The sequence below is a fragment of the Dromiciops gliroides genome, chromosome 3 (genome assembly GCF_019393635.1).
Source record: "Dromiciops gliroides isolate mDroGli1 chromosome 3, mDroGli1.pri, whole genome shotgun sequence".
Lineage (NCBI taxonomy): Eukaryota > Metazoa > Chordata > Mammalia > Microbiotheria > Microbiotheriidae > Dromiciops > Dromiciops gliroides.
Window position 1 is genome coordinate 582,577,630 of NC_057863.1, and position 17,743 is coordinate 582,595,372.

Sequence of the window (17,743 nt, forward strand, 5' to 3'; positions counted from 1 at the left end):
TTTTTGTTTTGTTTTGTTTTTTTGTGAGGCAATGAGAGTTAAGTGACTAGCCCAGGGTCACACAGCTAGAAAGTGTCAAGTGTCTGAAGCTGGATTTGAACTCAGTTCCTCCTGAATCCAGGGCTGGTGCTTTAACCACTGTGCCATCTAGCTGCCCCTATCAGTCTTATTATTAACAGGATTAATGCTTTGGCCTTAGTTTACCCAGATAACTAGATAACAATCCTTTCAACTACAGGAATCTACAAATCTATGGAAATTACATGGAACAAAGTATGTGAAAGATATTTATAACCATGAAATGATATGTAAATGCTATGATATCAGGATGAAATATAATGCAATCTATGTGTTCAGTTTCCCCCAATTGTCAAGATAATCCTGTAGTTTCTGTATAATTTAGTAGAAACAGCTTTGGGTAAATAGGTGGCACAGTGGATGGAGTACTTAGCCTGGAGTCAGAAAGACTTGAATTAAAATCTGGCCTTAGACTCTTACTAGCTTTGTGATCTTAGGCTAGTCACTTAGCCTCCATTTGTCTTATTTTCCTCAACTGTAAAATGGATATCATAACAGCAGCCACATTGTAGGGATGCTTTGAGGATCATCTGAGATATTTGTAAAGCAGCTAGTGTCATGGCTGGTAGATAGTAGGCATGATATAAAAGTTTATTGCTTTCCTTACTACCCCCTTTGCACACCCTACTTAGTGTCTATCACTTAGCTCCCTCCCAGTCCAAGCATCCACTAAGCCCTGTCATTTTTCCTAAAGAACACTTGGACTATCCTCTTACGTATCTGCTTAGTCTTTATACTGTAGATGATGGGGTTAAGAACAGGCGGCAGTAACAGATACACATTGGCCATCAGTGTGTGGACAATGGGTGAAAGGTGCTTCCCAAAGCGATGGATCATGGTGGCACCAATGAAGGGTATGTATAAAAGCAACAAAGCACAGATGTGAGAAAGGCAGGTATTGAAGGCCTTGAGCCGCTCAGACCATGAGGCAATGCCCAGCACAGTCTTCAAGATGAGCACATAGGAAAAGAGAATGATAAGGACATCCAGCCCCAAAGTAAAAATGACAACGATAAGGCCATAAAGACTATTGACACGTGTACTAGCACAGGCAAGCCGCATGATATCCTGGTGGAGGCAGTAAGAGTGGGAGAGGACATTAGAGTGGCAGAAAGGCAGTCGCTTAATAAGAAAGGGCACAGGGAAGACCACACAGATGGCACGGGCAAGGACAGCTACTCCAATCTTGCCAATGACCTCAGAGGTGAGGATGGAAGCATAATGCAGTGGATCTCGGATGGCCACAAAGCGATCAAAGGCCATGGACACCAGCACTCCAGATTCCATGATTCCAAATACATGTATGAAGAACATCTGAGTGACACAGTTATCAAAAGGAATTTCAGCAGCATTGAACCAGAAAATGCTAAGCATAGTAGGCAGGGTGGACACACAGAGACCCACATCAGTCAGTGCCAAGATAGAGAGGAAATAGTACATGGGCTCATGGAGGCTGCTATCCATCTTGATAATGGATAAGATGGTACCATTGCCAAGAAGAGTGAGAGTGTAGAGGAGCCCCAGTGGGAATGCCATCCAGGAGTTCTTCTCTGGCATTCCTGGTATACCCGTCAGCAGAAAACTGTGATGATTTATATGAGAGCCATTCAGGGTAATCATGGTATCAAGAGCAGAAGGTTTTTCTGCTTGAGAGAGAGAGCTCCTGGAGTAAAAGAACATCCTCTCATTAGGTAGGTAGAAAGTCACAATTAAATCAGGGCACAAGGGGACAAAGAAAAAGTATTTTTCACCCTGACTTTACCCCTTAACTCCTTGGGAATCTTAAGTATGGCTACCGCCTTTATTGGTTTTTAGTTTGTCTGAAAAAAGTGAGAATATAAATAGAAAAGCAGTTTCCTTAAGAATTAATAACCAGGGGCAGCTAGGTGGAACAGTGGATAGAGCACCAGCCCTGGAGTAAGGAGTACCTGAGTTCAAAACCGACCTCAGACACTTAACACTTACTTGCTGTGTGACCCTGGGCAAGTCATTTAACCTCAATTGCCTCACCAAAAAAAAAAAAAAGAATTAATAACCAAAGGACAGCTAGGGGGTGCAGTGGATAAAGCACTGGCCCTGGATTCAGGAGGACCTGAGTACAAATCCAGTCTCAGACACTTGACATTTACTAGCTTTGTGACACTGGGCAAGTCACTTAACCCTCATTGCCCTGCCCCCCCAAAAAAGTATTAATATCCAATAGGAATACATTATTTGGTAAAAATTGTTCAGAAAACTGGAAAGCAATATGGCAGAGAGTAGGCATAGACCAATATCTTATACCATTTACCAAGATAAGGTCAAAATGGATACATGGCTTAAATAAAGAGATTTTACAAGAAAATTAGAACACGGAACATATTTCTTATCAGACTTGTGGGTATGCAAACAATTTATGGATAATCAACATATGGAGAGCAAAGTTAAGTGTAAAATGGATAATTTTGATTATATTAAATTTAAAAAGATTTTCTACAAATAAAACAAACGTAGGTAAGATCAGAAGAAAAGCAGAGAATTGGGGAAAATATAGACCGTTTCTCAGATAAAGGTCTCATAACTAAAATATGTAAAAAATTTTGTCAAATCTATAAGTGTATGAGGCTTCCCCCAAATGATACATAGTCAATGTATATGAAAAGGCAGTTTTCAAATCATGAAATCAAAACAATTTATAATCATGTGAAAAAATGCTCTAAATCCTTACTGATTAGAGAAATACAAATAAAAACAACCATGAGATAGCATTTTACACCTACTACATTGACTAAAATGATAGAAATGGAAAGTGCCAAATATTCTAGAGGATATGGAAAAATTGAGACATTAATTCATTTTTGTGGAATTATAAATGGATTCAATCATTTTGGAGAACAATCTGGAATTATGCCCAGAGTTATTAAACTACCTATATCCTTTTATCTAGCAATACCACTACTTGGTCTATTTCCAAAGATGATTAGGGGAAAAGGAATAGAATCAATATGTTCTTTTTTTTTTTTTTTTTTTTTGGTGAGGCAATTGGGGTTAAGTGACTTGCTCAGGGTCACACAGCTAGTAAGTGTCAAGTGTCTGAGGCTGGATTTGAACTCAGGTCCTCCTGAATCCAGGGCCAGTGCTCTATCCACTGTGCCACCTAGCTGCCCCAAACCTATATATTCTAAAATGCGTACAGTAGGTCTCTTTGTGGTCAGAAGGAACTGGAAATTTCCGGGATGCCCATCAATTGGGGAATAGCTAAACAAGTTGTGGTATGCTATAGTGATGGAATACTACTGTGGTGCAAGAAATAAAGAACTAGATGATCTTTAGAAAAACATGGAAAGACTTGCATGAAATAATAAAGAACAAAATGAGCAGAACCAAGAAAACATTGTATAAAGTAACCACAATATTGTATTAAGAATCACTTTGAAAGTGCAACTAGGTGGCACAGTGGATAGAGCACTGGCCCTGGAGTCAGGAGTACCTGAGTTCAAATCCAACCTCAGACACTTAACACTTACTAGCTGTGTGACCCTGGGCAAGTCACTTAACCCCAATTGCCTCACTAAAAAAAAAAAAAGAATAACTTCGAAAAATAAGTTATTTTGACTGTTATACTCAAATTAATTATCAAGGACATATGAAGAAAGATGCTATCTGCACCTAGAGAAAAAAACTCATAAATAAAAGTATTTATAGAACAATTTTTCTTAAGTATACCTATTTATAGTCATTTCTGGGATGGGGGAGAGGAAGGAAGAAAAAAGGAAAAAAAATGATAATTTTGTTGTATATTTCAAAGCAGTAGCAAGTTGTGCATGGTAGATTTGCAGTTTCATATGCAATCATCTTTTTATTGTATTTTGTTATGGAAATGCTTGTTTTATCCTATAAATGCTATTAAGACAAAATAAAGGGGGAAAGGTGTTAAATTGCACTTGGAATCCAAACACAAGGACTTAAAATTTTTAGTCTGTGGGACACTGATTTCCAAGTTCAGTTTTTGCATTTTAAATGTTGGTAGAGAAGTGGCAAAAGCAATAGAGAAAACTCCTAGCAATTTAGAAGTGTTCATGGGGGCAGCTAGGAGGCACAGTGGATAAAGCACTGTCCCTGAATTCAGGAGGACCTGAGTTCAAATCCAGCCTCAGACACTTGACACTTACTACTGTGTGACCCTGGACAAGTCACTTAACCCTCTTTGCTCCACCAAGAAAAAGAAAAGAAATTAGCAGTGTTCAAACTGGGATAATACTTTCTCAAATCATCATTGCCCTTTAAATCCACCCTCTACAAATATATACACACTTTCTTTGTAATCATGAAACTTTCCTAATCATATAAGCACATGATGTAAGACAAAAATATTCAATGCACATATATTTTCATATGGTAATTTATATAAATAATCAAATATTTGTTCATTTCCAGGCATTTGTGTGTGTTTACTTAAGTACACAGTTATTCATCTATAAATATTGTTTCTCATATGTGGAAACTGGTTTGTTTTTATATAGGTAGGTCACACTACAGCTAGCTTTTGTAAATGGAAAGAACTACATAGTGCTATTAAGAACAATGAAATATGCTGACTCTAATCTTGCTACCGTTACAATTAGCTTCACTTCTTTGGTCTCAAATTTCCCATCAATAAAATGGGAATAATATTACTTACATTATTCCAGCACTCTGCTAACCCCCATCTTCATTAAATGACCAGAAACTGGATATGTATTCTGCCACCCATCTCACACCGTGTTGTTCACCAATCCAAGAAGGGAAGGAACGACCTTCCTGTGTTATCTGGGGAGGGAATCTATTCAATATTTAAAATAAGGTAAAACTTACCTGGATGAAACACCTCTATTATCAGCCTGACCCTAGTAATCCACCACATCTAATTTGGTCATAAATAAGGCAGAAAGAGGTACTGGACATCTAGCCTTTTGGCTTACCCTATCTATATGTTCTGCTGTGACTGATAATAAAAATCATATTATATATTTTCTAAGTAATAAGGAGCACTAAGACAATATACACAATGATCACAACAACATAAATAAGTCCCTCAAAACTTGAAAGTCTCTGTTGCAAAATTAAAAAAAAAAATAAGCCTAGAGCTCAAGAAAAGATACTAATAGACACAGCTCATTTCCTTTTCAGACATAGAAGGTTCATAGAATTTCATAGATTTTCAGATTTGTAGGATGCATTTTATTGATTAACTTTTCTCATTTTTCTTTAAAATATTATTTGATGAAAAAAAAGGGCAACTAGGTGGCGCAGTGGATAGAGCACCGGCCCTGGAGTCAGGAGTACCTGAGTTCAAATCCAGCCTCAGACACTTAACACTTACTAGCTGTGTAACCCTGGGCAAGTCACTTAACCCCAATTACCTCACTAAAAAAAAAATATATGTATATATATTATTTGATGTGTGGAATAACATTCTGTGATGAAAATGCATGAAGAAATTTAGCTAAGTTCAAAATGAAACATCAATTTTATTAGAAAAATAATTATCTTCAATTCTTTCAAGTAAGTATCTATATACTATCTGGCTCTATTCAGAATCTAATATTGACAATCTAATAATATATGGCTTTGTTCAGAAGATTCTGGCATGGATAAAACTCCTTTCCATGAAAACTTCATACTACTCCCTTAAAACCATTCATATCATCCTGATTCTTCTAGTGTTCATGTCCCACTATTTTGTATCTTTTCCTATTCTATTATCAACAAGCATTCATCATATGTCCTCCTCATACCAATTGTTTTGGATATATTTTATATTCATTTATATGTACACGTTACTCTACCTCTCCACCATCTTACAACTAAGCTTCTTGTAGGGACTCTCTCATTTTGTCTTTGAATCCATAACACTTGGCACAGTGCCTGATATTTATTGGATACTTCATGGATTCTTGTCAAAGTGAATTACTTCAACCACAAAAAACAACAACAAAGTGAATTACTTGGCTCACAGGATTGTTGTGATTAAAATACTTCATCAACTGTCATTTCCCATAGGAATGTAAACTATTGTTAAATCAGTACAACATCTGGGTGCTCTGTTCCTACTGGTGACATTTCATTGATACAGAGTTGACTTTTCATCCTTGAGTTTTATTTCTCATTGTGGAGATGAGGTACAGATTCAAATATATATGATGCATTTTACTGTGGAACCATGCATTTGAAGTACAAAAACCTTTGAGAAGACTAGATCACTCTTAGTGGGAGCAATCAATGAAACATCATGGAGGGAGTGGCATTTGAACCGATCCTTGATGAAGGGATAAGATTTCACCTGGTGTAGATCAGAGGGAGACCCAGGCTCTAAGACCAAGTTGAGAAAGGGCACATTTATGTTCTTATGTCATTAATTTGACCATAGACACACAGTTTCTTCCATACAAACTCAAAAACATCCAGATAGATACATTCTATACAAAAATTAGGGAATGGGGGCAGCAAGGTGGTGCAGTGGATAGAGCACCAGCCCTGGAGTCAGGAGGACCTGAGTTCAAATCCAGGCTCAGACATTTAACACTTACTAGCTGTGTGACCCTGGGCAAGTCACTTAACCCCAATTGCCTTACAAAAAAAATGAGTGAATGAATGCATGAATGAAAAGCAAAACAAAACATTTTAGGTAGTGCTTACTATGTGTCAATCACTGGGCTAAGCACTGGGGAAAAACACAAGTAAATGTACAAACTTTCATACCTACAGATATGCAACTATGTCTTTAAGGACACTCTCAGACTCTACTCTCCAACTCATCTATAACTACATATGTTGTTCAGTATTTTCAGTCATGTCTAACTCTTCCTTACACCATTTAGGGGTTTTCTTGGCAAAGATACAGGAGTGGTTTGACATTTCCTTCTCCAGCTCATTTTATAAATGAGGAACTGAGGCAAATAGCCTCAAGTGACTTTCCCAGGGTCACATAGATATTAAGTATTTGAGGCCAGATTTTAACTCAAGATGAGTCTTACTGACTTCAGGCCTGGCCCTTTATCCAGTGTGCCCCATACCTGCCTTCTGAATCTATGGATGTGTACTTCTAGGCATGTCTAGGTAGAGACAAATCTGGGAGTTATTGGACTTCATACAAATTCAGTTAGGTACAATGTTCCATCCCCTCCCTTTCAAAGAGATAGATAGGGGCAGCTAAGGAGTGCAGTGGATAGAGCACTGGCCCTGGATTCGGGAGGACCTGAGTTCAAATCCAGCCTCAGACACTTAGCACTTACTAGCTGTGTGACCCTGGGCAAGTCACTTAACCCCAATTGCCTTACCAAAAAAAAATATATATATATATATGTATATATATATATATATAAATATATATATATAAAGAGATATATAGAGATATGCATATATACATACAAAAATGAATAATAAATGGGGCTTGCATGTGGTGCACCCTGAGTGTGGTTATGCTTCATAGTAGGACAGACCTTCAAGAAGGGAGCCTTGAAGTTAGACTTAGAAAGAAGCTAACACCCATGAATCAGTTCCTTGGAAAAAAGTCTAATTCAACCCATGCTAGTTGTGTTTCTGTGCCTGAATCATTAGCTTAGCATTATGGATTGAGGGAAAAAGATCTAGACACAGAATAAGAAGATATGACTTTGAATCATCTCTCTGACCTAGACCAGATATGTAATCTTGGACAAGTCATTGAACTTCTCTTTGACACCTTTCTGTAAAATGAAGATGATACTTCAGTCACTTACCTACCCAGAATGCCATTAAAATAGTGCTCAGTCAACTTTAGAGCCCTAAAGAAGTGAGAGGTTCCACTGTAGTATTGATAAAGCATGAAAATCCTTTATCTTGTTGTAAGCGAAGTCATGGGATGCTGGATCTGGCTGGATCTGGCTGGCCCAGGGATGTATCTAAACATTCTACCTGCTTCCCACTCTCTTTACTGTTATTTTTGTTGCATACAAACACATGCACACACAGAGATTCATCCACATATACACATGCACACACACAATGGCTGATATTTTCTTGGCAAATCACAGGAGAAAGTAATCTGTGGAGAAAGAATTGGTTAAGGGCGAATGGAAGTTAGAAGAGGAGAAAAGCACCTTGGAGAGAAATAACTATTTCATTAGGTTCTCCTTATCCATCCTTCCCAAGGTTTAAATCACTTGTCTTTAGTTCAGTTTACTCTCATCCACTTGTGTATATTTTATACTTATTAACCCTGAACTGGCTAGAGCTAAGTTCATCAACCATTAAGCACGATAGTAAAATGTATCCTTGAGGCAACTTTTGTTCTCAAACTGATGGGCTGTTTTTTGTTTGTTTGTTTTTTAACAACTGATTTTTAGGAGCCATTAACCCATTAAATGCAATTAGTTATAGCCACTATTTGAGTGCTAGTCACAGAATGGTCAATATTTTATTTCTAAAAGTGATTTGAATTGAATTTGTTGACCTGGATAAGAACATAGTCTTGTACTTTTGTTTATTTATTCCAATTCCTAAGGCATTGAGGGTGAAGAAAATGGCAAAAGCCATCTGTGTGTCAATTTGATTGTTCATTACCTTGTAGTTATTCAATGTCCAGAGGAGAATAGTCTGCTTACTACACCTAATCAATGTCAAATCTAATTCTCACTATATTAGCATGAACTGAAATATCAAGGAAAAATAATTTCACATAATCTAAATAGCCAGCTTTTTAAGAAGCTGAGATGTTTGCTTACTGAAAGGCTAATGCCTGTTTTTATTCCATTTTAAACTTTTCCTGTCCTTGCCTTCTAATTCCTTCTCTTTCCCTCCTTCTTCCTTATTCCTTCTATGTTGCCCATAGTATTTGTATGTGTGTCTGTGGTTGAAAATGAAAATAGAAAAAAGAAAGAAAAAGAAAAAGAGAAGAAAAATTAAATGAAAATAAAATCATGATGTGTATTTTCACCAACCTCAATTGTCTACTCCTGAGGCTACTAACCTCCTGGATCCTTCCTCCACTCAATTTGTTTCACACTCCTAAGTGTTTCTTCATCATCCCCTTTCCATACCCCATGTTACTGATTTATCAGTCTATATTGTGCTTTTTTCTGTTATTCTTACCTGCCTTTATTTTCCTGCTACAATTTCCACCTCTTCCTTTACCAAGGTGATGATCCTGAGCCCTTATGCTATCATTTTTAACCTCATGGGTCACTCTAAGTCTCCAGGAGGCCCAGATGATTCCCTAGATTCTAATCAAACAAAATGGGTCTTTCGTTACAGCATTTTCTCCTTCTGGTTTATGTGGGAGGGGTGGAGATGGGAAGGAAGATTCATATTTATGCTGAAACATTAAAGGAATCTCAGATAATTCAAAATAGCTTCATAGCCTTTACCCATTCACGATACCCCAGTCTTCTCTCTCCATTGTATCTTGTATTTTCTCATCCAAAAACCTATATACCTTTCACTTTAAGTACATATAATGCACATGTTTATATTACCTCTACATATTTATTCTATATCCAATAAATTATATATTTATGTAATTAGATACATGAAATATATTTTATATTTGTCAATGAAATCTGAAAAATGTTCATTAAGCACTACTAAAGAAATTTAGTTGACACAATGGATAAATAGCTAGAAGGTGAGTCAGTATGATCTTTAGCCTAATTTGAATTCATATACCTTTTATTTAGGTAACACTGTGCCAGTCACAAATTCTATTAGCCTTAGTTTTTTTTCATTTCTATGATGGGGACAATAACAACACCTACCTCCTGGGACTATTTTGTAGATCACATAAGAAAATATGTGTAAGGTGCTTTTTAAACCTTAAAACACAGTTGTTGGGGGCAGCTAGGAGGTGCAGTGGATAAAGCACTGGCCCTGAATTCAGGAGGACCTGGGTTAAAATCTGGCCACAGACACTTGACACTTACTAGCTGTGTGACCCTGGGCAAGTCACTTAAACCTCATTGCCCCCCCCCCGACACACACACACACACACACACACACACACACACACACACACAAAAACTAAACCAAACAAATAAAACCACTGTTGTTGTTACTTAGTTGTTTCAATCATGTCTGATTCTCATGACCCCGTTTTTATTTTTTCTTTCCAGAAAAAAAGTAATTCAAAGGAACTGCTTATAATACTTAGCTCTTAATTTGACCCTCTTCTGAGTATATATTTTGATTTTCCTTGTCACCATAGTGACTTTCTATGGTCAGATTTTTTTTCCTGTTACTTGCTCATTTTCTGTCTGTTTCTTGACTTTTAACTGTTTGCTAAAGTAGGGCCCTGCTTCCAGGGTGGAGGGCTCACTGTTACAAGTGTCAGGAGTTTTGTGCAGTTATTTTCATAGATACTTCTAGGGACCTGTCAGTTTTCAGTTCTTCCAAGGTGGTATGATCTAAGGAGAGGTGTGTTTGCTACTCTCCTGTCTGTGAGTGACCATAAGCACTATTTTCTATCCTGGAATTGTGATTAGGGTCCCTGCTCCAGTGTTGCCACAAACTTAGATGTGCTAGTGCTCCTTTTCATCCAAGGACTGCCACTTAAAACTGTGACCTGAAACTGAGTATGGGCAAAGAAACAGAGTCCTATCTCAATGCTAGCAAAAAGACCCCTGTAAACCCCCTCTGACCAGTTTTTTGACCCCCTTACTGTAAGTTTGTGGGCTGAGAGGTCTATAAGCAGCTGCTACTGCTGCTGTTTATTCAGAGGCTTCCAAAGCTTGTTGCTGATTTGCTGAGGACAGGTCTGTGCTGGTATGCCATGTGCTGGACTGTGCTCCACTCTCACCCAGGTGTGACAGACCTCTCCTGACAACCTTCAAAGTTGTCTTTGGCTTGAAAATTATTTCACCCCATCCTTTCATGGGTTCTTCTTCTCTATAAATTACTTTATGACATTATTTAAGGTTTTTTGGAGGGGTTTGGGGGAGAGCTCAGGTAAGTCATTGTCTTTTCTCCTTCATCTTGGCTCTGCCTCCTTGTCTCATCATTTCTAAACCCTTATCTTCAGTAAAGAGCTTTATGAGACAACTACCAAAAATGAAAAACCTGATGAACAAGGAAACTAAGTGTTCTTCTATGGTCACACAGATAATTAACTTCAGAAATGGATTTTGAACCAAACTCCTATTAATCTAGAGCCAGATTTCCACTGTGCCACTGTACTCTCTCCCTAGTTAGCTGAAGCCTGAGCTGGGATTTCATGCAGTCTCTAAAGTTAGAGATCTCCCCAAGGGTAATGAAGTTAACTCAAAGCTTTGTTTTTGTTGTTTACTATTTTTGGTCATGTTCAATTCTTTGTGAACCAGTTTTGGAGTTTCCTTGGCAATGATATTGGAGTTATTTATCATTTGCTTCTCCAGATAATTTTTCTTATGAGGAAATTGATGCAAAAAGTGTTAAGTGACTTGTCCAGAGTCACACAGATAGTTAATATCTGAGATCAGATATGAAGTCAAGAACATGAGTATTCCTGATGACTGGGATTCTATCCATTGTACGACCTAACTGCCCAAGAGCTTCCTCTTTAGCAACCCTTCCCATGGCATCCATCAATCACTTCTACTTCCAGCACCTCCACCTTGTCCTGACAGAAATCCTAGACTAGAAAAACTAGACTAGAAAAAGAATATTATTGGTTGGTACTCCCAGTGGGTTTCAACTATGTTATTGCCATCTAGGGCAATGGCACCATCAAATCTGAATTGTCCATGCATATCCCCATGTATTATTTCCTGTGCATGTTGGCACTGGCAGACCTGGGCTTGACCCAAATCTTCTGGTTTGACTACAAAGTTATTGCTTTTGATGTTTACCTGCTCCAGATATATTTATTCACACTTTATCAGCCATTGAGTATGGAGCGCTGGTGGCCATGGCCTTTGACAGAGTGGTAGCCATATGGAACCCATTAAGGTATGGCACCATCCTTACCAGTGGTGCAGTATGCAAAAGAGGGACAGCTATCCTTACAGAGGCTGCTTGTGTGGTGTTTCCTGTTTTTCTCATCAAGTGGTTCTGCTTCTACCATTCCAATGTTCTATCACATTTCTTTTGTCTCCACTAGGGTGTCATGTGCCTTGCCTGTGCCAGTGCCTGTGTCGATAATCTTCATGGATTTATTGTTGTTATTTTCACCAAAGGTTCAGATTCACTCTCTATCCTCCTTTCCTATGCATTTCTCCTATGTACAATGTTGGCTATTGCCTGTGCTTTCCATATCTGTGCTGTGCTCATCTTCTATGTGCCACTCATTGGTGTTTCTGATATTTATCACTTTGGAAAGCATCTATACCCTCTGACTCATACCCTCATGGCCAATGCCTACCTCTTTGTTCCCCCTGTGGTAAACCCCATCCATATTCTATACTATGAAGACCAAGGAGATCTGAAGGAAGATTAAAATATATTTACATGGACAAAGATCACTGTACATGGTTAGTATTATATGTATTAAGGATAAGGGAAGAAATAATTCTGTTCTTATGAACAAATTATGACTGTTAAGAATAAAGGCTTTTATTCTTTTTCTCACATTTGCTATAATATGATTTCTACTGGGAATGGTGGGAGTCAAATAACCAATCAATCAAATATCATTTGATGAAATTTGTCTCTCATTCTAACAAGCCACTATGTTAGTCATTGGGGGTACAAAGAAAAACAAAGAAAATCAAAACAAAACATTTCTTGCCCTCAATGAGCTTACAATCTTTAGGGGGTGAGACAACATATGCACATATAAACATATATACAAAGTAAATGCAAGGTAAGTGGTAAGGTTAGGCTTTAGGTATTGGGAGGATTGGAAAAGTCTTATGTACAAGTTGGCACCTGAATTGATCTTGGAAGGAAACAAGAAATTTTGAAGAGATGGATTTTAGGAAGGAATGTGTTAAAGAGAGTGTGTGTGTGTGTGTGTGTGTGTGTGTGTGTGTGTGTGTGTGTGTGTGTGAGAGAGAGAGACAGAGAGAGACAGAGAGAGAGACAGAGAGAGAGAGAGAGATTATTATCACCCAAAATGAATATGCTTGGTGGAGGAAGGCATAAAGGGAATGGATTTATATTTTCTTTTCATATAGGAGGACAGATCAGCAGGAAACCAAGATCCTCATTATTGAGACCTATAACAAAGCTTTTTACAATGGATCTTAATACTCTGATACTCTGAGCAGGCACCTTCTCTACCTATTTCAGGTCACCCCTTCAATAAGAGCAAAATTACTAATGAGGTCTGATGCATATAAATCAACTTAAAAAAAAACAACTTTATTTCATTACTGGCATGCAGTGTGAAAAAAAATTATAACCTATATATTGGGGGAGGGACCTAGTGCTTTATTCACTGACACCTAGCTCCTTGAAAGTAAGATTACATTGAATCTAATGTGTGAGTCAGGCCCAATCCAAGATTACAAGAAATCTTGGGTGGAGACAAATCCATTTATCTAGATAACTGAAGGCTTCTCCATTGTGGGAGGGTAGTGTCTGTTCAGGGCAGGTCATCCCAGATAGCCCCCTATTGAAGAGGATGGCATTCTTTGAATTAATAGGCCAAGCCTAGAGATAATCTTCTTGTTCAGGGTTCAAACTGTGGCCCCTTCATCCTCTTACAGTTTCAAGGTTATAAAAACCTTGTGTCTCATCACCATGGGATCTTTGGTCTGAGAGAGACAGTCACTGACCATTCTTTTGTTGTTCACAGTTATTTTAAATGGAATTTCCGTTTCTATTTCTTGCTGCTGAGGTTTATTGGTCATGTATAGAAATGCTGATGATTCATGTGGATTTATTTTATATCTTGCAACTTTGTTAAAGTCATTAATTGTTTCAAGTAATTTTTAGTTGATTCTTTAAGATTCTCTAAGTATACCATCATATCATCTGCAAAGAGTGATTTTATTTCTTCCTTGTGTATACTAATTCCTTCAATTCCTTTTTCTTCTCTTATTGCTAAAGCTAACATTTCTAGTTCACTGTTGAGTAATAGAGTTAATAAGGGACATCCCTATTACACCCTTGGGAATGCCTCTCATTTATCCCCATTACATGTAATCTTTGCTAATAGTTACTTATAATTTTAAAGAAAGCTCCATTTATTCCTATGCCTTAGGAATGAGTGCTGTATTTTGTCAAAAGCTTTTTCTGCATCTATTGAGATTATCATCTGATTTTGGTAAATTTTGTTATTGATGTGCTTGATTATGTTGATAGTTTTACTAATGTTGAACCAGCCCTGATTCGTGGTATAAATCCCACCTGGTCATAGTGTATTATCCTGGTGATAAAACCATCTTTTATTAATAATCTGCTGGCCTATTAATAAAATGATTAAATTACCCAGAAACTATGTCTCTCATGCTTTTAATCATCCCAGCAGTGAATGTCTACAATGCCCCAATATTTATTTAAATAACAGTGAGAGTTCCACAAGACTCTTCTCAGACATAGAATCTCAGAACTGGGAAGGACCTCAGAGAATATATTAGTCTAAAAAGCAACTGGGAAGGTGTCCCTTCTGTCTGCCTCCCCTCTAACAGCCTACTTAGGGAAAAAAAGGTAGTAACATCAGAGTAGTTCAAGTCAAGCAATCCAGAGTGGAAGTGTTTCTATGAATGGCATTGTGTAGTCAAAAAATGCTATAGAATTTCAGGACATAAACGAGGATGCAAAGACAAAAATGAAAAACAATCTCAAGAAGTTTACATTCCTCTAGGGGATGTAACCTATAAACATAAGAAAATATGAAATCCAAATAGACTGGAAAAGCTGAGGAAGGTTTCATAGAGTAGCCTGTTTTGGGCTCACTTTAATTTGTACCTAATCCTTACCTTCTCCTCAAACATTTCAATTCCTCTTCCACCATTCTTGAAGTCCTTTCCTCCTCAATCAGCTGTCATTCCTACTCTGCTAACTTTCAATACTGGGTAAATCCAGTCATCTACTTACTTTGTTCCTAGCTCAGAGATTTAGAGATCTTAAAATGCTGACAGGCTACATCAACAATCCTTCAACCACTTCTGCCAACTATTTCCATTTACTGCCTGCATATTTCACCTTCATTTTCAAGGGGTATTCTGGAGCCACCTCAAATAAACTCTCAAAAGCCAATTTTTAAATTTTCAGTGTGAGCACTTATACCTTGTAAATCCCCAAACCATAAAATTACAATTTGATATATTGTTTTATTTATTGTCTAGACTTAAGAAAATGATAGACAAACCTTTAATAATGCAGATTAAATATAAAAGTGTATTCAACTTTTTTGGAGAGAAGGTTGTTAAACATTTGCCAATTGGGGGCAGCTAGGTGGCGCAATGGATAAGGCACTAGCCTTGGATTCAGGAGGACCTGAGTTCAAACCCAGCCTCAGACACTTACTAACTATGTGACCCTGGGCAAGTCACTTAAACCCCATTGCCCTGCAAAAAAAAAAAAAAAAACATTTGCCAATTCACTCCTGCTTATCTTTTTAGGGCATAAGGATGATTTTAAATCCTTCATGTTTCCTCTAAAACCTAAAAATCCAACTTTCCCTTTCTATTCTTGAAGTCAATGAGGTTTTCAACTTCAAAGTTATCTTTGATACTTCTCTCTTCCTTAGCCTTATACCTATTTAGTTAACTAATCATGGCCAATTCTTATCAAGGAAACAGTCAGTATCTACTTGATTGCCTTCAGTGATCAGTACTTCATTATCTCTTAAGTCAAGTCATTCCGCTTTAGAGCAATTGTAATAGTTAGGAAGTTTTACTTTATATGGAATCCATAATCTTCCTTCTAATTACTGTCATACTTTCATATACTTTGCTCCTGGTTCTGCTGTGTTGGGGGAAGTAGAAAAATTCTATCCAGTCTTGATCTTTGTAGTTGGTCAAATATCCTAGGTGAGGAACCTCCTCAAGCAATGCACATCAACATCTTCTCTGTAAAATATATAATTGTTGACATCACGCCTAATGTAATTTAAAAGAAGGAGTTCCCAAGTCAGATCATTGGCCAATGGGACACAGAGCTCAAAGCATTTTAAAGATCACAAAGTTGTATTTTTATTTTATAGATCAAGGAATGTAGAGATCATATCACTTGCTTAAGTTTAAAGGTATAAGAAGTAAAGCCAGTAATATGACAAAAAAAAGGAAAATAATAGATGTTGGAGAAGCTGTGGAAAAATTGGAACACCAATGCATTGTTGGTGAAGTTATGAACTGATCCAACCATTCTGGAAAGAAATTTGGAACTATGCCCAAAGGGCTATGGGACTGTGCATACATACCCTTTAACTCAGTAATGCCAATACTAGGTCTGTATCCCAAATAGATCATAGAAAAGGGTAAAGGACACACGTGTACAAAACTATTTATAGCAGCTCTCTTTGTGGTGTCAAAGAATTGAACATTGAAGGAATATCTATCAATTGGGGAATTGCTAAACCAGTTGTGGTATATAAATGTAACGAAATACTATTGCACTGTAAGAAATGATGAGCAGGCATATTTCAGAAAAAGCTGGAAAGACTTAAGTGAACTGATGTTGCGTGAAGTGAGTAGAACCAGGAGAACATTGTACACAGTAACAGCAACATTGTGTGATGATCAACTGTGATAGACTTGGATCTTCTCAGCAGTGCAATGATCCAAGAATCATGATGGAAAATGTTCTCCACATTCAGAAAAACAATCAAAAAAACCCCTGTGGATTCTGACTGCAGATTGAACCATACTTTTTCATTTTTTTTTCTTTTTTGAGGTTTTTCCCTTGTGTTCTGATTCTTCTTTCACAACATGACTAATGAAGAAAACTTTTTTTTTAATGAGGCAATTGGGGTTAAGTGACTTGCCCAGGGTCACACAGCTAATAAGTGTTAAGTGTCTGAGGCCGGATTTGAACTCAGGTACTCCTGATTCCAGGGCCGGTGCTCTATCCACTGTGCCACCTAGCTGGCCAAGAAATTTTTAAAAAAAGAAGTAAAGTCAAGATTCAAATGCAGGTCTTTTGACTCCAAACTTAATAACCATTCACAGAATCAGCAGTAATTCAAATTCGTAGTTTATTAATGGAAAAAAGGAATATAGAAGGCATTCAAATTGTACATCTACAACTTAATGTGCACATATATGCATGTACATTTTCTATATGTACATATTTGTACGTATCTAGATAAATTATCCATGATATTAATGCATATATGCGTATACATATATAGATATAATGTCATACATATACATATATTATGTGTCTTTGTATATGTACATATATATGATCTTAAATAGAAAAATCAGTTGATTAGAGCATTTCTATATGGTCTATATAAATATACCAGATGTGGATTCAGAATATTTTAATATAAATCCCAGCTCTTCCACTTATTAGAAGTATGACCTTTGATAAATCACTTCACTTCTCTCTTTCTCAATTGGTTCATTTGTAAAATTAGAATAATAATCCTCATTCTGTCTACTTTACAGTGTTATTGGAGTTCTTCAAGCACAGACTGGATAATCTCTTTCACAGCTATTATTAATAGGATTTACTATTTGGTATTAGTTGACCTAAGTGACTTAATAAAAATCTTTTTAATTGTAGGAAAGTACAAATCTATGGAAATCACATGAAACCATGCATGTGAAAGATATTTATAATCATGAAATGATATATAAATTAA

General features: G+C 37.1%; 1 protein-coding gene and 1 pseudogene across 1 annotated transcript; one reads left to right on the forward strand and one right to left on the reverse strand.

The window, feature by feature from the left end:
* Positions 1-747: 747 nt before the first annotated feature.
* Positions 748-1,698, reverse strand: LOC122748025 (olfactory receptor 51H1-like). Its single transcript, XM_043993764.1, has one exon. It carries the CDS (start codon positions 1,696-1,698, stop codon positions 748-750), a length of 951 nt encoding a protein of 316 aa, XP_043849699.1.
* Positions 1,699-11,789: 10,091 nt separating this feature from the next.
* LOC122748027 lies at positions 11,790-12,481 on the forward strand (annotated as a pseudogene).
* Positions 12,482-17,743: the final 5,262 nt, after the last annotated feature.

Bases quoted from the DNA above. Each gene is read 5' to 3' on its own strand.
- LOC122748025 (XM_043993764.1), bottom strand. From the start codon at position 1,698: ATGATTACCCTGAATGGCTCTCATATAAATCATCACAGTTTTCTGCTG.